Below are 27,521 nucleotides of genomic sequence, written 5' to 3'. Positions count from 1 at the left end.
ACTATTAACTAACTACTACGACTTTTGCCTCAATAAACTCCTGCTTATTAATAGTTTGTAAGGTAGTTGTTAAGTTTAGGTATCGGGTAGGATTAACGAATGTAGAATATGATCATGCAGAATAAGGCATTAAAGGTGAACTAAGTAACTTTTTTTACCTTAACTGAACAGCTTCGGAGTCATTGGAATGGTTATATTACTTATTTCGGGTTGAATGGTGGTCGTTTCGCACCCCCCTGGTGCCCATGAGCGGAAAATGCGCACTTGCAACTTTGAGCCTGCGGGCCACCGGCCGCCGCGTCAGGAAGTCTCGCGTGATATCAGGTCTCGCGATGTAAACAATTGCTTTACGGCCAAAAGAAATCTGCTAAAATGCTGTCATTATTTCGCTCCCTCACGCTGTTCGAACCCGAATGAAGAAGACGTTTTAAAGAATGTCCCATCTGCTTTGATGTCGTTGATCTACTAGCCTCTGGTGTCTGAGAATCGCCAACGAGTTTTTACAACAGTGTTGTCAAATATCTATTCCGAAGCTGTGGGGGGAGCTCTAGAGAGAAACCTGCGAGCAAAAAGCGAGAATACAGCGAAGAAATCCCAAAGTTACTGAATGCAGCTTTAACATGTGCTGTATAAGTACTAATAAACAGCAGCCAATGTCCTAGTAATATGCATGCTAATAAGTAACAAGTTAATTGTGATAATTGGACCTTAAACTAAAGTGTTACCCATTGTATGTTTATATGTCTGTGAGTGTGAATACATGAAGTAATAATAGAATAAAATAGACTTTAGATGATGGACATGTCCTTTTAAGCCTGTAAAATTTAACTATCCATTTTACAGTCGTCTGATAAACGATGCAGGACTAATCTGAAATACTTGTGTTAGGACATTAGTCTACAGTGAACAATGAGATCAGTTTGGCTTGAGTTACACCCTGAAGTGTTCCAGATTTCTTCCCATTACTTCTTACATAAGAAGAACTCACACAGTTACTCTCAAATTGCTGTCTATCACTGATGGAGCATTCTGTTTGCGTTATTATTATACTTGCTCATGGTACTGCTGTTCCAACCATTGACTTCCTAATTCAACACAGCCCTGATTGTTGATGCACAGTGACATGTTAGCATATACTTACTTGGTAGGTAACGTCATCCATATGTGTTGAGGAATGGTTGTGTGAAAACTTGGATGACCCTGTGGTTTGCATTCTTTAAATAGGTAGCCAATGAAGTTATTCCTGAGATGTACTCAAACAGGCTGGTCATATTTTTTAACACCTCTGCTTGTTGATATCAGATATTATTTTGACAAGATCTCGCTTGGGTGGTCACATAGCTGATCAAGAAATATGCCTCGAGCATTTTGATGGTATGATGTATTCAGGCTACATTTCATGTTGCACAAGAAGAATTTAGTGCTACAAGTTGTGTAAGGAACGACCAGGTAAAACACACAAACATAATTTAAAACCTTTTTATTGTTTGAGCATACATGAAGGAAAGTAGATTGGAGAAGTTTTGCATAGTAGTTGACACGAGCCCCAGATCACTTCAGACTGCATTATGGCCCCTGTCCTGAATACACTGAGGAACTGTAACAAAGGCTTCTCATGATAGTATTACAGTGCCTGGCATCCGGCTGCACGTTTATGAACTACAGGCAGCCGAGTAGTTGACCAAAATAAATGTCATGTGTGTGTTCCATTTACTTAGAGCTTTTCCCCCCAGTTTCTTTTCATCATCCAGAATAAACAGAGCAGGGCCCCAAGTGCATCATGGTCTGTTAGATCCTTTCTAAGCAGCAAACCCCCCCCCCCCCCCCCCCCCCCCCCACCCCACCTGCCACCCTGTAACCTGAGTATGGCAACAGAGCGTGCCCGAAGGGAGGAGGGGAACTAGGAATCATTAGGTATATTATGTCTTCAGGCCAATACAGGTGCATAACTTTTTGATTTCACAGCCACTTGACAGATAACAAATAGGCATCATTACAAGTCAAGTCTACTTTCATAAACTAAAAAGTCAGCTAAAAGTAAATAGCAAACTAATAGTATAGGCTACCTAAAGTTCACTTGTAGCAATATTAAAGAAAAACTTAGATGTACTGTAAAACCTAACACTGAAAGTCACTAAACGAAATGAGTATATTTAACTTATTTTAAAAAAAAGAAGAAAAAAAAAGGTTAATTTAACTTAATAAAATATGTAATATTATTTTAAAAACGGCAATGCATTAGGCAGAATTTAAACCGAATAAGTTATGAATAACCTATTTGTTATTTTAGCTCTGAACATTTAAGATGAATTTAATTCATTTAATCTAGTTTATGTTTATGGTTGAAAATAAAATTAATATTTAAAGTAAATTAAAAAACCAGTGGGTGGGTTTACAATTTCTAATTTCTTAAAATTTTTATTTTTCAAGCAATTACTTTTGTATAAAGCCTATACTTTTATATATATGACTATTATGTCCTTTTTTCAGCCAAATACAATTGGAGTTATATTAAAAAATATTTCGGTATAAAAGAAAAGAGGAGCTTGAGTTTGTTGCCCAGCCCAATTTGTTTGAACCGTGAAAGGCGTCTAAGCTTACGCTACTCCTACATTCTACGTCATGCGTCGGGTCAGAGGTCACTCTTCCGCCAGAACTCGACTCGTGTACAGCCATTACCGGAAGTCAGTGATTATAGTTTATAAAGTTATAAATATTGATATTTTTCTCACAAAAACACTTCGCTCCACTTCAGAAGGCCTTTATTAACACCCTGGAGCTGTAGGGATTACTTTTATGATGCATGGATGCACTTTTTGGGGCTTCAAAATCTAAGGTACCATTCACTCCCATTATAAAGCTTGGAAGAGCCAGGATATTTTTAGTTATAGTTTGGCTGAAAAAAGGAAGTCATGTACACTTAGTATGGCTTGAGGGTGAGTAAATTATGGGATCATTTTCATTTTTGGGTGAACTAACCCTTTTGGATACTCTCATTAGTTATGAACCTTTAGTAGTTACTAGTAGTCTTCAGGGAGGTATGAAAAATGGTAGTTTACTGATTAGCTAATAGTGAACTAACTCATTCAACTAAGCACTATTATTCACTTATTAATTCATTAGAGTTTCTTGTTGGTTAATAGTAGTTACTAGAATGTTAATATTGTGTTACTCATTTTTGCTGTGTTATTCATTAATGTCAGAACAGTAGTCTAAAGTGTTACCTATAAAAACCTCATTTAAGGGTGAGTAAATGATCGCGGTTGTTTAACATTGACATTTTTTTATAAGGAGCAGACTTGGTTAAATGAGGGGGTGTGTTCTGTTTTTCTGTGGTATTAGGAGAGGGTAATCTCTTCTGCCCTTTTCACCTGCTTTTGCACTGTGCAAACCTGAGCAAAAAAAAGTTCTCAGATACTTGTTTACTGGCAGGCCGATGATTCTGCAGGTATACTGCAGACATTATGAAAGTTGAGCAAATTTGGGGTGAATGACAAGGCGCTATTGCTGGTACTGCACTGTGAAACGTCTGAGAGATGAATGCCAATGAGTGTTATGTCAGGTGTACAGGCTGGAGCCAAATCTTTGCGTTCATGGAAATGGGCCAAATAGCACAGAGAGAAAAAACCTTCCTGAAATCACTGAGATAATAATTCAAGAGAGCATTTATTTAATAGCAATTCCCAATGTGATTAATTATCAGCAGGTTTAGGGTGGAGGCAGTATGATTTATTTTTATAAAGATATAATTTTGTTGGAAATCACTCCATTTTTCAGGCAACGTATTTCATATTTTTAATAGAACCAGATATTCTGGATATTTTTTTAATCTGGATCATTGTTACAATGACTATTGTTGGGTTTGGTGTAGTTTACAGTTTAGTTGTAATTTTAGTCAGAGGATGATTTGTTTCTCTCCAATCTTTTGTATGTAGTACTTTTATTAATATTTCTTAAAGAAAAATATTGTGATATATCTCACTTTTTAAAGGTGACTCTTTGAGGTAAACATAAAAAGAAATACATCCAAATTCACAAGTAATGTTGCGATATCATCTTTCATCATATCATCTTTGATACATACAGCAGATTTCTGAAAGATTTTAAAAAAAATAGTGACTAGCAAAGATTACTGCTATGATGCGTCAGTATCAAAAAGAGTAAGCATTAATGTTTGTCTGTGAGAACAAATTAAACTGAGAACATTTAGGCTTGAAAGAGATTTTTAATAGACATTTCAAACTGTTTAAATGTTGTCTTTTATAGGAAGCTGGCAAGTACAGGAAAGGAACTCAAAGATAACTTCCTGAGAGCCCTGGCGGAGCGGGAGGAGGCTAACCGCAGTGGGAAAATGACTGTGAGTACATTATTACAGCACTCCATTTGCTACGTAATGGGATTCCCCCAGCATATTTCTGCAATTCCATTAGGACGGGAACACAATCCACACTGTGTCAAATTTAGGAGGAGAACCCCCCTTCTCTCTCACACCTTGCCATATTGCCACCTCAGCCTTCTTTCTCAGCGAGGACAGACCTTGCACAGACCATTCAACACGTGTGTAAATGCTGTGTTTGTAGACTGCAGAGCTCCATAGAAGGATCCACACTATGTGTAATAACAAAACATGCATTGCCTTGCCTTACACATTAACATTTGAAATTTAGCAAATTTGGGGAGACTTTTAGAGATGCTGGTGTAAGTTTTGAAGTTCAGCACCGTTGGTATTTTCTGGTGTGGGGAAACGGATTAAGATGATCTTGAAGAGATGGTTTTCATATTCCTTAATATCAGGCAAAATCAGAGAACTTTCTGGCATATAGAAAATCTAGTGTTCTGCTGTACTACATATGTCATAGTATATTAAAGAACAACATAACAAGTTTGTGGTTTGTGAGCACAGGTCAGATGCTTTGGTAGGATGTATTGATTTAAACATTTGGGTCCTGAGCTTTGATTTATGACTCTTGTTCAATTTATTATTATTTGATTATTTGATTAGTCAATCATTACATTTGTTTAATAGCTATAAATAGGATAATAAAACCAGTTTACTGTGGTATTTTTTTAACAAATTTACTTTGTTTCCAGTTATTGTTTATTTTTAAGGATTCTTCTCACTCATTCTTCTCTGGCTGCATTGATGAGAGCTATAAGACCTGTTACCATTTAAAATAAAAAAAACTGACAGTCAATATACTGTAAGTTATGCCCATAGTAACAGTTTGATTTGGAGCCTTATTACAATATCCCAGATGGACATCTGATCGCCATGTGTCATGGCCCTGTGTTCTTAAATCCCTAATAGATGAGACTACTGTCCGAAACAGCCTTGTTTTATTAAATAAATCTAGAAAGGAAAAAAAATCTTGTTGGGGGATTTCACCTCTGACACAGGAGAAGTAGTTTATTATAACAGCTTCATGAGTCAAATAGTGGACGTGTTACAGAATTCTAATAAATCTGTGTCAGTGCAACTTAAGACCAGAGAAATAAATGAAAATGGAATGTAAACTCCAGTCATATTTGTTCTGGCCAGCCTGGAGACTAAATGTTTTTTCTTGTCACTACCAGATACAAAACAAGTGTTTTACCTGATCCTCGTGTACTTACCCCTCTAAGATGATGTGTGACTTTACATTCAGAGAATGCAAGCTGAGCCAAGCTGAGCCATTCACACAGCAAGCTGAGCCAGTGTCTGCTGACAGACTTTCCCACTAATTGTTGACTTTGTAAACAGTGCTATTTTAAAGCTTCAGTTATAACCCAGTATAATTGAGGTTGATACAAAGAGTATCAAAACCTGTTTCTTTAGTGGAAAAATTCATAAATAAAAGAAATAAAATAATACATGGCTTATCACAAGCAATTATTTGCTGACATATCCTTACATTCACTCTAAAATGTTTCCTTTGCAAGTACAAGGGGCTAAACATACCTTTCAAATTTAAAAGGTATGTTTAGGTATTAGTCTTGCTGCGATCCAGGGTTCACCAAGTGGGGAACTAACCTGAAGAGCAAAGAAGGTGCTTGTATCCCCCCCTTAGAGGGGAAAGAGTTTGAAACCGGCTCCACCCAGAGATTGTAGAATCTCGCGAAGATGCATTCACACTACCAGCGACAAAGCGACAAGATCCCCTTAGTGGCAACCAGTAGTGGGCGACATGCAGCAACAAAGTGTGAATGCAGCTTTAGGTGTCGCCCAGACCGCAGTTCTGCAGATGAGCACCATTCAGCAAACAAACTCCACTTCAAAGCATTAGCTTGCGTGGTAGAGGGAGCCTTGGCTAACTAAGGTTTGATGAGCCTTGAACATCAATTAAAGTTTGGGAGTTTTTTGTATTTCCTAATTCGGGGAATTCGGGGAACAGACCCAGTCTCTATATGATGATATCAAGGTGAAAGAGTCTCTATGTGATGGGATTTATCTGACCTCAGTGACGTGAGACAGCTAGCAGACGGTCGGTTTAGCCAGTCTGTCTGCTTCCTGACCTGAGCCATATTACTAGAGAGAAGAGCAGCACCATCCCAGGAGGGATGAATATAGGGGTGGGCGATATGGCAAAAATATCATATCACAATTTTTTTCAGGAAAATCACGATTCACGATTTTATCACGATTCTTTTTTATGTTGGTTTTACTATTTTGTGACTGAGCATTACAGCCAAACTAATGTCCATATTTTAAAAACAAAGCCTTAGGTAACAAAATATAAAATAAAAAAGAATGGCAGACAGGGGCGAAGATAAAAAATTGTCATTATTTTCTTTGTTATTAAATATTAAGATCAAAGATACACATTACACATACACAACTAAATATACAAATTAAATAAACAGTGCTTTATGTTTTCAGCTACAGTAGGTGTATTTAACAGTAGCATTGAAGAAAGTAATTAAATGAACAAATATGAAAATAAAACAAAACATAGACTTCACTGTATAAATTATACATTGATACTTATTAAAGCTACTATTAAAAGTTATCAGTCAAGAGCAGTGAGTGATTTTCTCTTTGCATTTTGTTGTTTTATTAACATTAAAGGGATAAAGTTCTCCTAAAAATTCAAACTGTCATAATTTACTCTCTCAAGTTGTTTTAAACTCGAATAAGTTTCTTTCTTCTGTTGAAAATAAAAGTTATTTGGAAGAATGTGGGTAACCAAACAGTTGATGTGCCCCAGTGACTTCCATAGTATATTTTTCTCCTATGGAAGTCAATGGGGACCAGCTACTGTTTGGATAGCCACATTCTTCAAAATATTAATATTAGAAAAATATTAGAAAATGTTAGAAGGAAATTAATACAGGTTTGGAACAACATTAGAGTGCGTAAATAATGAGATAACTTTTATTTTTGGGTGAGCTATCCCTTTAAGGACAAGCGGCAGCATGTTTACTATTAGGCTACTGTCTCTTTAAGAGCTGCGTCTAATATACACGCATTTGACAAGCAGATTTTCTCTCAATTTTCTCAAGTTTGCTTTCACTTTAGACATAACCGACTTTGTTTATGTAAACCTTGTGTGTATTTAACAGTATTAGCACAATAAGACTCGAAAGATAACTTAGTCCAGTATCCAGGCGCTGGTAGACAGGCTTTTAGTGCATGTGAGCTTCACATGTACGCGCTGAGAAACGCACACGTTAGAACAGCGCATCAGCACGCGAATTAAATGTTTAACCGACAAGGCATTAAAGCACATGCAAATTATGAACTTTTGTGAACTGCAGTGTCCCTTTCCGCTGCGTTAACATTTTATGTGTATATACGTCGCGTTGTTCGGTATGTTGGGACAGAGACGCCAGTACAGCAACTGATAGAATGCACGATACTACGATATTTTTTCAAAAGCAGATCGTGGAGACATTTTAATCGTCCACGATAAAAAATCATCATATCGCACACCCCTAGATGAATACCATCTCTTTTCAACAGGTCAGGTCTGCCCCAAAACCTAATTCTATGAATTATATATTATTTTGCGGACACCACTTAGACAGCCAGCCATTGAGTGAGGACAGTCTACTAAGTATCTCATCACTCCTGCGAACAGGAAGGAGGCCAGAGCAAATTACAGTGCCTGACATCGTACTTGTGAGTTCACACACCTCTTTAACGTTAATTTTAGTGATCTCCGACTGGCAAAGTCGAACATCATTAGTGCCGACGTGAATAATAATCTATTTGTTATGGTAATCAGAATGGAAGAGCAGTGTTTTGTCCCGCGACTACAGCGTCTCACGGTCACCCAGTTGCCCTGCTGCACGGTTCTATAGCCGGAACCAAACAATGTACAAAGTTCACTAAGCTAGTCGCATCCAAAGCAGTATCTAAAGCCCTTGCACTCTTACTATCCTCGATTAAAGTTTGGATGCGCGTCTCTAGTTCTGAAATCTTCTCCGTCAGCCTGACTGTCTCCCTGCATTTATCACATGTAAATCCTTCATTGCTGACAGAGAATGCTATACTATGCATGTGACGCAAAGTGCAAGTGACAATAACAGGAGAAGACATTACTCACCGTGTTTGTTTACTGATCCTACTCACCCCAGTAGTTTGATAGACTCGTAAAAGGTGCGAGCACACAAGAGAAAAAAAAGACAGCAAGCACGGATGGCAGGCAAGGCTAGCGAGATACTATTGTGTTGTGCTAGCAATAACGATTTATTTAAAAGCTAGCAATGTCAGATTAATGTGATAGGCAAAATTAGACAATATCTAATATATGTTGATGAGTAAGTTAAATTTAGCAAATAAAAACAACAAGGAATGATAGTAAATAGAGATTGAAAACAGAGAGCTATACGGAGCTTACAGACACACACCAGCAGCAAGGCAGACAGGAGCCAACTGTTTTTCACTTCAGGCTTAGCAAATTAATGTTCAATAGGTAGAAATATTAGTCTTTATTTGACTCTTTTGAGGAGGAAAAACTGTATTGCACATATACAATCGTAGAAAATTTGACAGATGCATATTAATTTTCATTTTCTTTTTTCTTTTTTTTCTCGTTCTTTTTTAATTCCGCAAATGAGTCCACTACAATAATGGCAAATATCCTCTTCCTGGACATAATTTAAAATAAATTTCCTCTGTGCATTTGTGAGGTTTACACAATATTATGAAATGCTTGCACGCCACTATGCAATTAGTTTTATGAGAAAATAGTTTTTTGGAGGAAGCCATTATATAATGACCCCAACTGCATGTTTTGTCCGACTCTTTTGATTGTTGTAGTTTTAGTTGATATGCATTTAAAAAAAATAATAATAATTGTTTTTCTCCCAAAACTGACTATACGTATCCAGTGTGTTTTTCCCTTTTTAATACGGTTCTTTTGTTGGAAACAGACTGCAAGAAGCGTAAAGTTTAGCTTGCTTATGTCAGTTGTGTGGACAGTGTCCAGTAAATGTTCCAACTTGTTTTAAATCTGCTGATGTGGCATTTCACTGAAAAAAAGGTGCAACTGGGTTTTAACATAATTATGGGCTCAGATTTGGTCAAAAACAGTGGCAAAGCAAATGCTACTGTCATTTAAGTTCTTATCAGCACCATTCAGGCTGGGCGTTCTTGAGTCTTGTGTTTTTTGTTATCTCTTCCATCAGCTGAGCTCATAAAGCACTCAGCACAGTATACATTGTACTTTTCCTGCTCATTGGTGTTGCGAAAGTTTCCCTGCTGCCAAAAGTCACACACAAACAAAAGGTGCACCTGGACAGCTTTGGCATTATTTACTCTGGGTAAGAAGTTAAGAGTTTTTTTTTTTTTTTATCAAATCCAGGTCACACCTGTGCTGAATGCCCGAGGGGCTCCATTGTTGGGTGGTACACATTTGAAACTGAAGGTGCTCTAACCCCTAACCCCACCCCACCCTCCTTATATTTGTTTTTGCTCTTACGCCAGTGATATAATGATGTCAGCATTCGTGCCCTCTTCAATTTCACAGCCAGTGGAGTTGATTTTTTTACTATTCTTTCTCTTTAGTTTGAATTTCATGATGGAATTAAGTCGTGCAAGTGCATCGTGGGTGGTTCTGAGAACAGTATCTGCAACCTCAGTCATATTGTTACCATTGTGTGAACATGTTTTAGTGGTGATGTGTGGATAAACAGTCACATAATAAATGAATGGGTGTCGGATTGGTGGTATTCTCCCTCATGCAGTTAGTTATGCAGAGAAAATGTTGCACATGCTAGTCAAAGCACATTTGTTAAGTACGTTTTAGAGCTGAAATTCTTGATTTATTGAGGTTTGTGGTCAATCAAGATTACCGGTAGATTTCTCACCAGCAATGAGATCTTTTCAGTGCGAATGTCTTCTGATGGCAACATGCAGTGGCGAAGCCCTGATGAAGACAAACAGTTTTAAGTATCTAGGATCGCCCTTGCATAGGGATGGTGGTATGAATAATGAGGTGCATGGGAGAGTAAACACGGCCTGGAGGCGCTGGAAAGAAGTCACTGGAGTTCTATGCGATAAACGCATACCAATCTGTCTTAAGTCAAAAATATAACGAATGGTAGTACGTCCAGTTGTGCTGTATGGAGCCGAATGCTGGTCAGTTACCAAAAGCACTGAGCACCCTCTCCACGTTGGAGATGCACATGCTCCACTGGATTACTGGTGTGTCTCTTTTTAACCACTGCTGAAATGATACAATCCAGTGGCAAATGGACGTAGCGCCAATTACGGAGAAAATGTGCCAAAGGCGTCTTCAGTGGTATGGGTACGTCCTGCGAGCAGCACCAGGCACTGATACTGACACTTTACAGTGGATGGGAAACGGCCATTTGCTTTGGACAACCAAAGCAAAGATGGCAGGATACAATCAATGCAGATATGAGGATTGCCAAATTACAACCGAACCGTGCTCGACCGTGCAAAATGTCATACCAAGATTCGAAGAGCGGACTCCACATTTGTGGAAAACACGCTAGGAAGAAGAAGAAGATATAGCCTAGTTTTATTTATATTTAAAAATAAAATAATTATTTGATTAATTATTTTTTTTACAAAATTATTATTTGATTCCCTGCTGATTTTGTAAGTTTGCCCACTTACAAAGAAATGAAGGGTCAGTAGTTTTTATTGTATGTTAATTTTAATGGATAGAGACAGAATATTAACCAAAAAATCCAGAAAAAAAACACATTACCATATAGGTTATAAATTGATTTGCATTTCAGTGAGTGAAATAAGTGTTTGATCAAAACATAATTTAGTACTTGGTGGAGAAAACCTTGTTGGCAAGCACAGAGGTAAGACGTTTCTTGTAGTTTGCACACATCTCAGGAGGGATTTTGGTCCATTCCTCTTTACAGATCCTCTCTAAATCCTTAAGGTTTCTTGGCTGTCGCTTTGCATCTCAAAGTTTCAGCTCCCTCCACAGATTTTCTATAGAATTAAGGTCTGGCTTGGCCACTCCAAGACCTTAATGTGCTTCTTCTTGAGCCACTCCTTTGTTGCCATGGCGGTATGTTTTGGGACATTGTCATGCTGGAAGACCCATCCACGACCCATCTTTAGTGTTCTGGCTGAGGGAAGGAGGTTCTCGTCCAAGATTTTATGGCACATGGACGGGATTTTACCCCGTCCATCAGCCCCTCAATACGTCATCCTGTACCCTTAGCAGAGAAACAGCCCCAGAGCATAATGTTTCCACCTCCATGCTTGACTGTAGGGATGGTGTTCTTGGGGTCATAGTCAGCATTTCTCTTCCTCTAAACACGACGAGTTGAGTTGATGCCAAAGAGCTCAATTTTGGTCTCATCTCACCATAGCGCTTTCTCCCAAGCCTTCTCGGAATCATTTAGATGTTCATTGGCAAACTTTAGACGTGCCTGTACATGTGCCTTCTTGAGCAGGGGGACTTTGTGGGCGCTGCAGGATTTAAATCCATTAGTGGATTGGTAACATAGTGTGTTACCAATGGTTTGCTTGGTGACTGTGGTCCCAACTGCTTTGAGATCATTAACAAGCTCCTCCCGTGTAGTTTTGGGCTGATCCCTCACCTTTCTCATGATCATCCTTACCCCATGAGGCGAGATCTTGCATGGAGCTCCAGACTGAGGGCGATTTTGTATTTATTCCAATTCCTAATAATGGCACCAACAGTTGTCTCCCTCTTGTAGCCCATTCCAGCCTTGTGCAGGCCTCCTGTCTTGTCCCTGATGTCCTTTGACAGCTCTTTGGTCTTGCCCATGGTGGTGGAGAGGTTGGAATGGAAGATACAGATTCTGTGGACAGGTGTCTTTTATACACAAAACGAGCTGACATTAGGAGTACTTTCCTAAAGTGACAGGGCTAATCTGTGTTTCACATGGGCACATATCCAATCTGTGGGAGGCAGAATTCTTGCTGGTTGGTAGGGGATCAAATACTTATTTCACTCGATCAAATGCTAATCAATTTATAACATTAATATAATCTGTTTCTTCTGGATTTTTTGGTTGATATTCTGTCTCTATCCGTTAAAATAAACCTACCATAAAAATGATAGACCCTTCATTTCTTTGTAAGTGGGCAAACTTACAAAATCATCAGAGGATCAAATAATAGTTTTTTCCACTGTACATTATTTGTACTTCTATTCATTCGTCTCACCACAGGACTATTTAAAATGAGAAAGGGCAAATTAGGAAAAAATAATTGAATCTTAAAAAAAAAAAAAAAAGCTATTGTGATTATATCTTAAATGCCCTTTATCTCAGTAAATTTTCACCTGCTAGTGAACAGACTTTCTTGTCTTAAGCAAACATTGCTTGCTTTACTGAGGCGAGATAGTAGAATAATTACTCCTTTTGAAGGCTGCGATTTCTTAAGATGGGAATTCTGCTGATTATTATTGAAAAAATAAGACTTATTAAGAAAAAAAAAATTCTTAGCGTTGTGTTTTTTCTTATACAAAGCAGGTGCTTGTCCTTTGTCTATAGACCCAGTAAGTTATGTATTGATAAGTTGTGTTCATGTATAGAAGATACTGTGGTCAGTCATGCAGTTCAAAGATCACATTAAGAAGCATAGAAATGAGTGAATTTCCCAGCCATATACCATTACAGTGAGTGTGTGTGTCCCGGTCAGTCGGCCCTTTGTCCTTGTCATGGCCAGTAAAATAACAATAGCATGTTGGTTTCAAAGCACTTGACCAAAGGTGGAGGTCCCTTAGAAAACAGTCATGCAGAGCTATCATGTGACCTCCCCTTGAAAGCCCCACAAAGACTTTCAAAGGGTTGAGGGTTGGGGTATCTGACCCCCCTAAGTTTGGACTCATTCATAGAATAGACAAAGACTTCCCTTTGTAAAATGAATTTAGATATTCTTGGTATTCTGTTAAGGGTCCATCATTTTGTGTGTTGACACAAAATATTTTTACACACCATTATACACTAATAATGCATAAAATGGGTGGTCAAAACGAGAGTAAACCATAACTAATGTGATTAATTGTTGTATATGTGTTTAATCTATATGGAAAAGATAGGATAAAGATCAAGTTTGAGTATATTTGCCAAAATACAAATGGTATGGTGTTTTTCCTGCTAACAAGGCTGGAAGAACCCATCCTTAATGGTTTCCTGTAGCCTGCCTCTCTAATGAACAGCTGCAAGGGCTTCTGACCATCTTCTCAAATTGTAGCTGGAAGATTTTTAGAGGAGATGAAACAAGATACACTTAATCTAATTTCTCAAGTCTCTGGGTTTTGTTCGTCTGCTTGGTGCATTCTCCGAAAAACTGGCACTGGTGTAATAACTCATCTTAGGGCTGCACAATTAATCGAATTTCTAATCGCGATTACGGTTACGGATGCCACGATTACGTAATCGTTCAAAGCAGCGATTACAAAAAAAGCCGCTTACATTATTCTGCTTGGTGTGTTTAGAGCACGTTAAGAGAGGCGAACCACGACTGCTTCAGAGAACCCAGCACAATAGGAACTACCAGAGACGTGTACGCTGAAATAAAAAGTCTCTCACCTCAGAAAAACTGACTTTCCTGTCCTGACAGCCGCTACAGTAGCGCGCACGCGCAAATATCGCTTCACTATATATAAAGCGCAAAATAGCATGCAACGTCGTTAAGTTTTAAATTAGAAAAAAACGCATTTTCCATATTCAGTATCTGCGGTCAGATGAGATGTTGTCAGGCTATATGTCAGTGTCATTATTCTATCGTTATTTTCATAACTTGATACGAAATAAAAAGTCTCTCACCTCAGAAAAACTAAATTTACTGTCCTGTTCGTCGTTATACTGCGCTCGTAGCCTGCACTCACTTTAACAGTTCTTGTAAGTATTGTGTATCACCATGGTAACTGTTGTTTCCATAACCCCAAAATGCCACTTATTGGTTATTTTGTATATTTTTAAATGACAGTGGTGGCTAAGATTGTATTAACAAAAACTAGTTTGGGACTGCTATTTAATAGCTTAACCTCGTTGGCCTACTGTTTATTTATCAAAATTAGTCATATTTTTACTATTTATTTGTAGCCTATATTAAGTAAAGGGGGACAGTTGTGTGTGTCAACAATTTTTGTGTAAACAAATGTATTATAATAGGCCTATATAATTCCTAAAAAGGTGGGTCACGGCTTGATGACCATGGGGAAATGTGGGTCCCATGGCCAAACTATTTAAAACATCATTCAATGTAAATTGTGATAATCGTAATTAATTACAATTTCAAGGGAATAATCGACAATTATGATTTTTGTCATAATCGTGCAGCCCTAGATTCAATCTCTTGAAGATGTACATCACTGATGATTGCTTTGTATTATAACATCATACGATGTAAAAGAGTTTTATTAAACACGTTTAGGGTCTTGGCCTTGGTAAAAATTCAAGTTTCTATACAGATTCATTTAAACCAGTGAAGCAGAACCAGAGAATTTATGTAAAGTTCTCTGGTTCTGCTTCACTGATTTAAATTAATTGCAGTGTTCTGCAGTTTTACTGTGAAACATATAACATTACATCTTGATCTGATCCTTACACCATAAATCAGAGGACTCCTTAAGTATTTAGAAGCATTATAGGAGACTCATGCCGTAATCAAAAGTTGTTTCCATCATTTCCAATGCATTCCTTTTCACGTTTTCTCCTTGCACCTGTTTATCAGCCGTGGCGATGGAATTATGTCTAGTCCACCTACCGACATCGTGATGTTGTTATTCCTGATACTCCTATCCACAGACATCATTTTTCAGCATGACACATGACATGTGCTCTCTTACTTGTAAGGAACCATTTAACCTCCTTGCGCTGAAGGGTTCTTGGCTCTTCTTTCTGAGGAATGTACACCTGCTCCATCAAGGCCTTCTTTTTCCTTTCCGGAGCTTTATAACCTATGCTGTAGAGTGCTCACGTCAAAAATGAGCTCAACATAAGCTGGACATTGTTTCAACAGCTGAAGACGTCTAAGCAATAAACACATAAAATAGATGATGTGTGGAAATACTTGGGTGAGAATACTTGGCCTGTAGCAATCAATTATTTGATTGTGAGTACTTTAAGTGTTCAAGCACATCCCAGTGACTGCAGACGTGTGGCTGGGGTTTTGCGTGGACCTCTGTTGTTGATAATGTCTGCCCATCCAACTGGGAAATGCAATTATACTCGAGCAGGCTCAGGAGCTCACAAAGCACATTCTTTGGAATCCTCTTTGTTTTATCAATACATACTTGCCTGCTTGGATGTGTATTATTCCACCTGAGCAAATACTGCACACCATTTCACCCACAAAGCCCTCTCTCTCTCTCTCTCTCTCTCTCTCTCTCCCCTTCTCTAACCATATGCTAATGTGATTAAACCTTTGCCGTTTTTGACGAGCTCAAGGAATACCATCTTTACAGAGTTTTTTCCGTTATTAGGAACACTGAGTGACGACCTCCCAATTAATTATTGGCATACATGTGCGCAACAATGAATTTGGTTTATTGACTTGGCATTTCAAAACACTTGACATTCTTCCCATATTTTCATTTTGTTGTACTCTATAATAGCAGGTGCACAGTTGGATTGTCATCTTGGCTTAAGAAAGAGTTGTTTCACCTGCAGAAACCTGAAGGGTTTTAAATTCATGCTTTTAACCTAATATTTGTTATGGAACATGGAATTTGGATACATCAAATACATCACGCAAAGCTTTAATGTAATAACAATGTAATTGTTATTAAATACATCACATGCATTGTATTTAATAGCAATTTATTGTATTCTGATTTATTTTGTAACTACGGTTGGCTATTTTAATTGTTACTTATCTAAAATACCTGCATTAATGAACAATGTAATGCAACCAAGAGACCATGATTAATGTTTTGCTATGCACATAGATCATGTTGTGTGGAGTCTGAGTCACAATGATGATTGGATTTGATATAGCCGGCTGCCTTGTTAGAAAAATGCTAATTATGTCTCCTGAAGTCTGTAGAACTATCCATTTAATTACACATTTTTCTCATATTGAGATTTCCTTTTTTGCAATAGTATTTTTGAGGATCATCAGCCATCCACAAAAACGATGGTGTTATATAAATCTCTCTTCGCTCCTATATTCCCCAGAGTGAAAATGTCATCATTGCCCTCTTGAATTTCACCTATCAACTTCCTACTTCCAGCCACCATCTGGCAATGTTGATATCACCATGCATTCCATGTCTTTGCTCCCTGACAAACCCAAATCTGTTCATCTTCTTCAGACAGCGGAAGACCTGTAATCTTTTGCAGGAGACTGACAGGCGTGCTAAAATAAACATATTCTAACTGCTGTCAGTCTGTGGTGCTCATTCAACAGGGATGACACTGCTGTGAGCACGGTACTAGATACCCATTTCTTATGCATCATACACACTTTTTTGTTTTGCAGCAGCCATTAAGATTTTACTTTATTTAGCATTGAGAACAATGAGAAAAAGACCAGGATTAAAAGTGATATTAGACCGATCTGATTAAATGCCGATTTATAGCTAGTGTAGGAACAACATGTCCAACTTACAGTGTTTCTGCTCAGTGCTGAGTATTTTGTGTTGCCACTCAAGTATTTGACATTGGTTCAGAAAGTGCAGAGAAAACACTGAACCCTCTTTCCCATAATGCATCAGAAAAACTGCTTTTGGGTCATATGGACAATCTGGAGGAAGCTTCATAGTAAATTCTCAGGCCAATGCAAACAGTGGAATGTTTGTACACCTATTTCCCCTGGGAGATTGAAAGAAGGGCTGCAGGACTTTAATCAGAATCTTAAAACAACCGGGCCTTTGATAAGAAACCTCACTGAACATTTATCTTACTTCTCTAAAGGGTGTAATGGCTTATGTCATCCACTTTGATCCTGCCTTGGAAACATGATTTTGGAGCGTTGCTGCAGATAACAGTCGTCAGCCTGTGTTGTGTGGTGAAGTTGTTGTCAGTTAAAATGTGTCTTTTCATTTTTATTTATTTTTTTACATTTTCCAGCATGTATGAATGCAGCGTGCCATTCATTTTCCAACTTCTTGTCATAATCTTCTTGACCCCCCCCCCCCTGGCTAAAGAGGTGCACGGATACGTAGAGTCCTGCAAAATGGTGGGGCAATAATATTTGTCTTGGAGAAACTTCTAGCAATGAGTCCAACAACAGCAAAAGGTCTCTTGACAGGTGTCATGGATGAGAGTTCTTAGAATAACACAGTTGCAAAGTTTTGCACCAGCGTAGGAAGAGGGAAACTTGAGAGTTTACCATGCAAAGCTGCTCAAATCCTGCTTACTTGGACATAAATTACAATTCAAGTGTAATGTGAGAATAATTTAACATGAGTGAAATGTGTCTTAAGTATTTAAAGCTCCAATAGCTTTTAACTCACTATTAGCTAAATTAGACATTGCACATCAGAGGTAGACATGATTTTGCTTCCGTAATTTGTACAGCAATTATTAAAACGTAGTCTATACTCTGACGCCCTGGACCGGAAAGAAGTGGAGAGTGATTTGCCGAAAAGCGGACCCTGCACCAGTGCGGGACAAACGCTGGAAAGAGAGATTATATACTTTGAATGTACATCATATTATATTATATTAAAAATTCAAGGTGTTTATGAAGACAGTGAAAGTCATTTGCATTTGTTTGTTTGCTGTGACTTGATTTATTTGATAGGAGTTAGCTGCTACTTCCCATTTACCACATGATCAGCACAAGTAAGATTGTAATATTTACTTTGGAGTTGTCCATGATTCTTCGGAAGGAAACTCGTACAAGCAGCCTTTAGAGCATGTTTTCTTTGCCTTGTCACATACAGCTGCTACTTTTTCAGACTGACTCCAGTGCAGACTTAACAAAAAAAACAAAAAAACAGATAGTGAAAAGAGAGATTGCAAATGGCAATTCATGTTAATGGGTTGTAAAATAGCTTTCAGATTACAATCGTTCCAGGGTTACTGTTTTTCAGTCCTCAGAGGCTGCAGGTGTGATTTGTTGAGCTTTTTTTGTGATACATCACCGTTTAGGAATCTTATGTGCAGCTACTTCATCTTGTATTTAAATTTCAGTCTCTGTGTAAATGTGAAGCCAGCAAGTAAATAACCAGAGGCTAAACATTATGTCCTAAGTGAAGCCAGAAAGCCCATCACTTTATTTTGAGTACATTCAGCAGCAACCATCAGCCCAGTGTGCTTTGATACTTTTAGCATCCATTGGGATCAGTAATATGAACAATGATATCATCAGCAAATCTTGTAGAAAAAAAAACTAAATAAAATGATTTTGACAGAACCACATCACAGAACGGAAAAATGACATTTATGTCTAAACTAATTTCAAACTAATTTCAATTTCTTTAGTTTTAATAACAGTACATGACACCTGCTCTTATTCATAGCTTTTTTCAGTGAATGTGATTATGTATCACCTCTAATCCCACAGAAACTCAATGTATACATCTTGTCTAGATGTGACACGAAAACTAATGGACATTGTTTATGATACCAATCAACAGGAAAACACTTCAGGATACTTAGACATACTCAAGAAAGAATGTTCCTGTGCTGTGTTAGTGGAGAGGAAAATCTATATATAACAATTTACATTTGTTTGGTAATTTATAGTCATCATACCATCTACAAAACATGTTAAGCAAATGTTGCTTTATCATTTATTTGAATGTTTAATGAATGAACTCCAAAAATGTAGACAAAATTTCTAACATGCAAAAACTGAGTGACAAACTCAGGCTAATGGATTGCATATCCAAAAAATCAATGTGAATTAAAATGATTTTGCAAATCTTCTAAAGAAATATGCCATTGTAAATATTCTTGGAACAGCATATTGCATACATGTGCATCATAAAGTTATTGGTCTTAATTCAGTTAAGCCCAATATTATTTTGTACATCATCACTTTAGATTCAATAGTCTGTCCTTTTCAGTGGGTGGTGGTGGTAAAGCTCAGCTGTGGTTGTGGTTGGTGAGGTTTAGTCTGGTTTACACATTAGTCATATTGCTAATAAAGTTATTCATGTCTTCAACACAATAACAGTCTACTACATTCATACAAACTCATTCTGCCATATGGCTCATTGTCATCACATGCAGTTGTGTCTTATATATTCATTAGAAAGTGATTTTCACTCTAGGAAGAAGCCAAGTTGAATGAAGTAATGGATTCGGTCTTAAATATAGGGCAAACTTGTCGTCCTTCTTAGGCCTATCATGCTTTTCAAAGGTCTAATCATAACCTTGTTTCTCTACTGTTTATTTTTGTCTTCATAACCTTTAATTACCAAGCTAAGAATCAATCTTTAACAGGTCTTTCATTTGTTAAATTGTTTTTGGCCACTGAAATTATTATCTGTATTTAGCCTCCAATAAAATGTTACCACATTTGCAAGCATTTATCCAGACAAATAAGATAATTTTTCTCCTTTTATTTTCTGTAAGAAGCTTGCAGATGGTTTAGGATTTAGATTGTTACATTATGGGAAGTAAATCATAATTAAAATAATTAGCTTATAGGCCTACTTACTTAATTCATGCCAGTTTTGAAACTTGTACATTTGTTGCCAACTTAATACAACCAAAGGCTCTTTAACTTTTTATCCCTGCTATCTCTTTTTAGGTTCCCAACAACAAATGGTGTTTGCATGTAAAGTAAAGTTTTTTTTTTCTTTCTCTAAATTTCTAATTTTTATTTTTATTTTGTTTATCACTCATTTGAACACAATTATTAAGTGAAGAATGTATAGGAATAAAGGCTGCATTAATATCAGTTTATGCCGTTGATTATATCTATCTTTTCTGCTCTTTCATTTTTTAACTTGTAACTTTTATGTACTTTATAAGACTTTTGCTAAATATGTACCACCTGCAAAGCATGGATTTGAACCGAGGGTTTGTGTGCAGATTGTACCACACAAGTAGATATGGGAATTAGTCATCAAGAGCCCTGCCAGCCTCACACTGTTATGCCACTTGCTCTGTCACACCAGGTAAATATAAATAGCACCACTAACCACATGCAGTCCAGTGAAAGTAACCCTATGCTTAACTGCACGCATTTGAGTTTTATAGAAAACTGTAAAGGTGTTTACAGATGTGTGGCAACAACATTGCATATGATGAAATCATGCATTAATAAACGTTTTTATTACGTCAAGCACTTTCAAATTATAATCTTTTCTTTCCTTAACAGCCAAACTTTTAGTATAGTCTGTTTGGAAGAATTGTTTAAGGGTGATTTGGCATCTGACTTTAAGTAAACAGTTTCTTAATACAGAAGAAGTAATAATATTCAACAGTATTATTGATCTGACAGTGTACTGACACTGTTGTATGAGAACTGAGCTGGACGATGACATAATTTTTTGCAGAACTGTTTTTTTGATGAAGTGATCTAATTTAATAACTGATGATCTTTACAAAAGAACTGAATCAACACTCAACTGACTTCAGCTGAACAACAGCTGAAATCCATCATTTTTCCTGTTATCATTGTAAATTTGCTTTAAATCAATCTGTTTTGTATAAAGCGCTACATAAATAAAGGTGACTTGACTTGATTGACTTAATATGTAACAGGTACCAATGAATTAATCTAAAGCATTTTTTTTTTTTTTTTTTACGAAAGGAGCCTATTCTGACTAAAATTTAATTCTGTTGGCAAACTTTGTGTCAGTTTGACAAAGTGGAGATCTAGATAAAATTATAGCAGTGAAAACATTCCTGAGGTAACATTATTTTAGACCGTGTAGCAGGTGTGGTCATTTGAGCTTCAAACTGTTGAAAATAAATAACTCTAAATGATTATTTCTGGAAAAAAAGAAAGCATGGTGGCTGTGTTGTAAGAGCATACACAAACATGAAGATGAAGGCAAAGGTAATCTTTAATGAATTCACAGGCAGGTAAATCCAAACAGCGAGAGCAGCTTTCAGCACAGGTACACATGAACGAGACTCGACAACAATGAACAGAAACAGGAACTTAAGTATACATGCAAACAAGGATAATTAATGACACACATCTGACAAAATCAAATCAATAACCATGACAACCAATTCAACTCAGGAAAATGGTGCAAACTAAAAAACAAAGTCAGACCCTGCGTTTCAATGTCCATACTATCCATCCTAAACAGTATGTGAGATTAGAATAAGTGTGTCCCAAAGCATAGTGTGTTAAAAAGAGGATGCCAGAAGTCTCTGGATGGTCTACTACAGGGATGCCCAACCCTGCTCCTGCCGATCGACTGTCCTGCACAGTTCATCTCCAACCCTAATCAAACACACCTGCCTTTAATTTTCAAGCGATCCTGAAGATGTTAATTGGTTGCTTCAGGTGTGTTTGATTAGGGTTGGAGATAAACTGTGCAGGACAGTCGATCGGCAGGAGCAGGGTTGGGCACCCCTGGTCTACTATTTCCGGTGGATTTTCGAAGTGTGGATCCATGCACACTCTAAAGGCTAATATTGCCCACAACCCATTGCGCTTTGGAGGAGGAACTAAAAACACGAGTAAAAAGTGTTAAAAAACTACAAAACATGGCGGATATGCGCGTTAAAGCTTTTAATGACTAATCAAAGTTTAACCTGATCAAAAATATATTTATTTAATGTTATCCGTGTTATATTCCATCTGTAATAAAAATGTGGACTTTTATAAAGATCCGTTTGGCCATTACCTTTTTTAATGCATCATTATGCATTAATATGAGGAAAGTCTCCGCATGAAAGACCCACGACTGCAGATCAACGTGCTTCTGCATTTCTCTCTGATATGGTAGGAAATTAAATGAAATGTGGAGGATTTTAACTGTGACAAGATGATTGACAGGCCTGTTTACTGTGACAGGATGCGACAGAGAGCAACCGTTAAAGACGTAATTGTATGATGTGATAGTATGTCCCAAAGCTTGTCTAATTTTTGCTACACACTCAAAAGTATCTACTTTTTCTTCATAAAAAGAGTACATCATTTTATGGCGTAATATACACTCACCTAATTGGTGCCATGGTTGTTGGTGCCAGACGGGCCGGTCTGAGTATTTCACAATCTGCTCAGTTACTGGGATTTTCACGCACAACCATTTCTAGGGTTTACAAAGAATGGTGTGAAAAGGGAAAAACATCCAGTATGCGGCAGTCCTGTGGGCAAAAATGCCTTGTTGATGCTAGAGGTCAGAGGAGAATGGGCCGACTGATTCAAGCTGATAGAAGAGCAACTTTGACTGAAATAACCACTCGTTACAACCGAGGTATGCAGCAAAGCATTTGTGAAGCCACAACACGCACAACCTTGAGGCGGATGGGCTACAACAGCAGAAGACCCCACCGGGTACCACTCATCTCCACTACAAATAGGAAAAAGAGGCTACAATTTGCACAAGCTCACCAAAATTGGACAGTTGAAGACTGGAAAAATGTTGCCTGGTCTGATGAGTCTCGATTTCTGTTGAGACATTCAGATGGTAGAGTCAGAATTTGGCGTAAACAGAATGAGAACATGGATCCATCATGCCTTGTTACCACTGTGCAGGCTGGTGGTGGTGGTGTAATGGTGTGGGGGATGTTTTCTTGGCACACTTTAGGCCCCTTAGTGCCAACTGGGCATCGTTTAAATGCCACGGCCTACCTGAGCATTGTTTCTGACCATGTCCATCCCTTTATGACCACCATGTACCCATCCTCTGATGGCTACTTCCAGCAGGATAATGCACCATGTCACAAAGCTCGAATCATTTCAAATTGGTTTCTTGAACATGACAATGAGTTCACTGTACTAAAATGGCCCCCACAGTCACCAGATCTCAACCCAATAGAGCATCTTTGGGATGTGGTGGAACGGGAGCTTCGTGCCCTGGATGTGCATCCCACAAATCTCCATCAACTGCAAGATGCTATCCTAACAATATGGGCCAACATTTCTAAAGAATGCTTTCAGCACCTTGTTGAATCAATGCCACGTAGAATTAAGGCAGTTCTGAAGGCGAAAGGGGGTCAAACACAGTATTAGTATGGTGTTCCTAATAATCCTTTAGGTGAGTGTAAGTAGGCGAATTGAGACGCAGGACAAGACTGAATCTGAAATTGCCCCCTAAACCCTCATTCACTATTCCCTACGTTAGTCCGCTAATACTGTTCACTTGAAGGAGTGAATGAAAAGGAGTGAGCGAATTCAGACAGCCGTTGAGCGTACATCGATTGTACACCCGTTATTGCAGTGCAGTGCGGGATTGAATGAGTGCACTCAATAACGTCCACCATGGTTTCGGACACCACTACAAATGGCTGTCCCCTCAAATAGCGCCTTATTTAAGTATATAGGGCGATTTCGGATTCAGACCAAATGGTTTGTGACTATGACATGCACAATTTTATACCTGTTCTCAAGCCATATTAGCTTGACCATTGGACAATCTTGAAATGTAAGTTTTAGTTAGTTTAGAACAATAGCAACACTTAGACAATTTTGATACAGAATAATAAACAAGGATGTGTTTGATGACTTTTATCAAGTTATTTGAAATACATTTTAAAAATAGATAAAAAAAACCTCAAGTTCAAATGTGTGTTTTACTGTTATCAGATCTTCATGTCTTATCAAGACTTCTCATCATAATTGTTAATGATGCTTGACAAAAGAGGAATATTTTTTTAAACCTTGTTAAGATCACAAAGATATAAACATTTTAGGGTGGAAATGACACATTACACTCCACCCAGTGCTTTGAAGCTGTGCATCATTAGTTTTGCATGCATCAACAAATCTTTCTTTTTTTCTTTCTGTCTTTCTCTTATACTGCGTAAAACATCTAATGAGATCTTTAGTGCACTTTAGAGCTTAGATATACTGTCTGTTACTGCTTACGTCAATTTTTATGAACGTTAACTGTCAACCGTTTTATGTGGTTCTGCTCTATTATATCCCACTACAGATTAATGAAAAATGTTACTGAAGATTTCCATATAGTTTCCCTGTGGTCATAGTCTGCGATTAGGGAAATCACACAGGGCTTAAACCGTGCCATAGCTTGTAATAATCTTTGCTTGCAGCTAAATTACTTGACCACTCTGAATGCAGTCCTAGCATTCCCCAAATGAATCCCCCAGGCCCAAATGGGCAGATGAAAAGCATTCCTTAACCTCTAACTGTACAGTAAATATCACAACACCCAACCCCATTTCATCACTATTGTGTAATTTACGGACAAGAACATCAAAGATGACTTTAACCACATTGGGAAAAAAAACTAGTGTGTGGCTTATTTTCAAACCAGTATGACCATCGCAAAAATGACTTCAAGGCAGACAGTTTTGCACCACTGAGCTGGACAGTAATCAAGTTAACCCTTGATTTTTTTTTAATATACATTTTACATATTGTATTTTTTATAAATTTTTTAGATTCTTTTTCAGGTTTATGGTATAATATTTAACTAATATTTTCTTCAGTTTGTAGAATTGAGCTCTGTTTTGTTAATTAAAATGCATAATGAATTGCTTATGAAACATGTTTTCTCAGACATTATTTCCTTTTCCTCTTCAGCTTTGCTATGATCTCTTAAAAACAATAAGAATACTCCATTGGGTTGTTCTGAGCAGCCGTGCAGTAAATTAAAAAGTGGGATTTTGAGGAATATGTTAAACCCTTTACAGGGTGCTGTAGTGAAAAGCAAAGAATTTTCCAAGAAAAAGAGGAAGGGAAAATAATTGCCTCTGTTTTTGACAGAGGCAGAGCAGACAACACCCTACTACCCCTTACTGTTTTTTCTTTCTTTCTTTCTTTCTATCTTTCTTTCTTTCTCACCCTTTCTTCCTCTCTCTCCAAAAAAAAAAAAAAAAAAGAAGCTGCCTGCACCTGTGTGGGCTCTTTTTAACGCCTCCCATGTTATTTATGTAATGACACTTCCCTCTGATCAAAGTGTCCAAGAACTGTCTTGAGCAGAGATATTAGGTCTCATCTGTCATGAAGAGAGTTGGTGTTTTCTTTTTTCAGACTGGCTGAGAATAATAAGCCACTGTTATAATAGACAGTTGAAGTGGCCAGGAGTGATGATGATGATGATGATGAGCAGCTTCTCTCTCCGTGCTGAGAGTTCACTCTGTCTGACCACCTGTGTGTGGCATTATATGTAAACGGTCAAATGCAGAAAAAAACATGCAAACCTGCTTGTGCATTGAAAACCGAATTTGAGTCCGTAGTCTGCAGTGCAGAAGACCGTCTTGTGCGAGGCAGGAATGTTATCACGGTGCATTTGGGACTGGTCCTCCTAATTACAGGAGGGTAAGTTTGGTTAGGCCAGAGGCACTGTGTAATTACTATGATTGCAATGCTTTAGACATAAGTCTATCCTGGCCTACAGTTCCTTTTGAAGAAAGAGGCCCAGAAAAGACACACTGTGTGTTAACTATATTAAATGTGTACCTTGTATTGTTAAAGAGGACATAGGCAGAGCAGTTATGATTTTTTTTTTTTTTTTAAACACAGGCGGTGCAATGCCATTTGATTAATGGATTTTACAGTGAGATATGCAAATTGGATTTTTTTTTTTTTTATCTTCCTAATGTGCTATGAAATGGCAACAGATTCTGTAAAATATATATATTAAGTACTGTGTGGAAATGAGTAAAAATCATCTAATGATAACTGATAAGTAACTATCAATTTCAGCATATCCCCAGCGGCCTGGTTATTAGAAACTGTCCCTGCATACTGTCATTGCAAGGTTGCAAAGAAAGTCTTAATTGCTTTCTCATTCTTTCTTTGTGGGGTTTAACTTTATTGGTAACACTTTACAGTAATGTTCCATTAGTTAATGAATTAACTAACAATAAGCAAGGCATTTGTTTTGATATATAATAATCTTTGTTATTGTTAGATAATATAAATACAACTGTTCATTGTTATTTCATGTCAGCTCGGGTCCATTAAATAATATTAACATATATCTTTTGATTGTAATAATCTTTTAGGAAATGTCAAAATTTCCATTAAATGCTAAGCATTTTTCATTGTTAGTTCATATTAAGTTAACTAATGTTAACAAAATGGAACCTTATTGGAAAGTATTACCACGTTGCCTCATGTCCTGCTAGGACAGGTAGAAATGTAAAAATGAAATATTGAACTTTATAAGATACAGAGTTCAAAATAATTTAAATTACATCCAACAACACATTATATGTGCTTCTTTTTTCTGCTCTCAGTTTAACACATCCTTCTTAAATAACAGGAAGGGAGTGCATTCCAAAATAAAGTTGTTTGTGGCCACCTTTTATGTCCAGCCGAAGAATTCAACAAACTTAATTTTTACACAGAAGTTCCTGTTGCATTCAGGCGGGGAACAGATGGCAGCTGTGAGTTTGGTTTCAACCCTTGAACATTAAGTTTTAGTAACGTGACTCATTTATCATTCTACTCCATTCATAGAAATCTTGAGGTCGATTGCATCAGACTTTCCTCCCAGTTCTTTGATTCCACACTAGTAGAAACCTTGTAATATTGCACCAAGTTGAAATCATAGCAACGGCCCTGCAGATGTCCAGGACAAAAAGATTAGATTTTAACTCATTGTTAAACATAGCTACTGTTTGCATGCCCTTGTTTAACAAAAGTGATTTGTTAAGTAAATGTTCAACAAAGGTCTGGTTACCTAGCTGCAATCCACTGAAATACAGAGCCCAGTATGTAGCATCATCCTCTGAAAAATCAAGGGGGAGGTCATAAAGAAAACAAACATGTGTCAGGCATATGATCTGATTCATAAGCTTTCCCAACATGATAAATCCCATCAGTAGCTGGCCATGTGCACTTCTAATGCAGGGAAAAAAAATTTAATTCTCTGTAAAGTGCATTTGTGGGCGTGTTGTTCACTCAGATGCCTCAAATGTCAAGCCCTGCAGTTTTTGAATGAGGAATATGCAGATTTTGTTTATTTGCCTATGTAAATTGTGAAATACATTTTGTTAATGAGACCCCCAATAAAAAGTATGTTGTTGTTTTTTTCATGCATATGAACTTAAAGTTGGTCAAGGTTTAGTATTTT

The 27,521-nt window shown here is 37.5% G+C and overlaps 1 protein-coding gene across 1 annotated transcript in view; it reads left to right on the top strand.

Annotated features, from left to right (window-relative positions):
• Positions 1-27,521, top strand: part of cfap299 (cilia and flagella associated protein 299) — a 69,613-nt gene that overhangs the window by 28,501 nt on the left and 13,591 nt on the right. The window contains exon 3 of the mRNA XM_084414884.1: positions 4,267-4,357. Within this exon, the coding sequence (XP_084271010.1) occupies positions 4,267-4,357 (91 nt within the window). The remainder of the gene's footprint in view (positions 1-4,266; positions 4,358-27,521) is intronic.

The sequence above is a fragment of the Rutilus rutilus genome, assembly GCF_951802725.1.
Source record: "Rutilus rutilus genome assembly, chromosome: 7".
Classification (NCBI taxonomy): domain Eukaryota; kingdom Metazoa; phylum Chordata; class Actinopteri; order Cypriniformes; family Leuciscidae; genus Rutilus; species Rutilus rutilus.
Note: the sequence above shows the minus strand (reverse complement) of the source record. Positions and strands in the feature narration are given on the sequence as shown.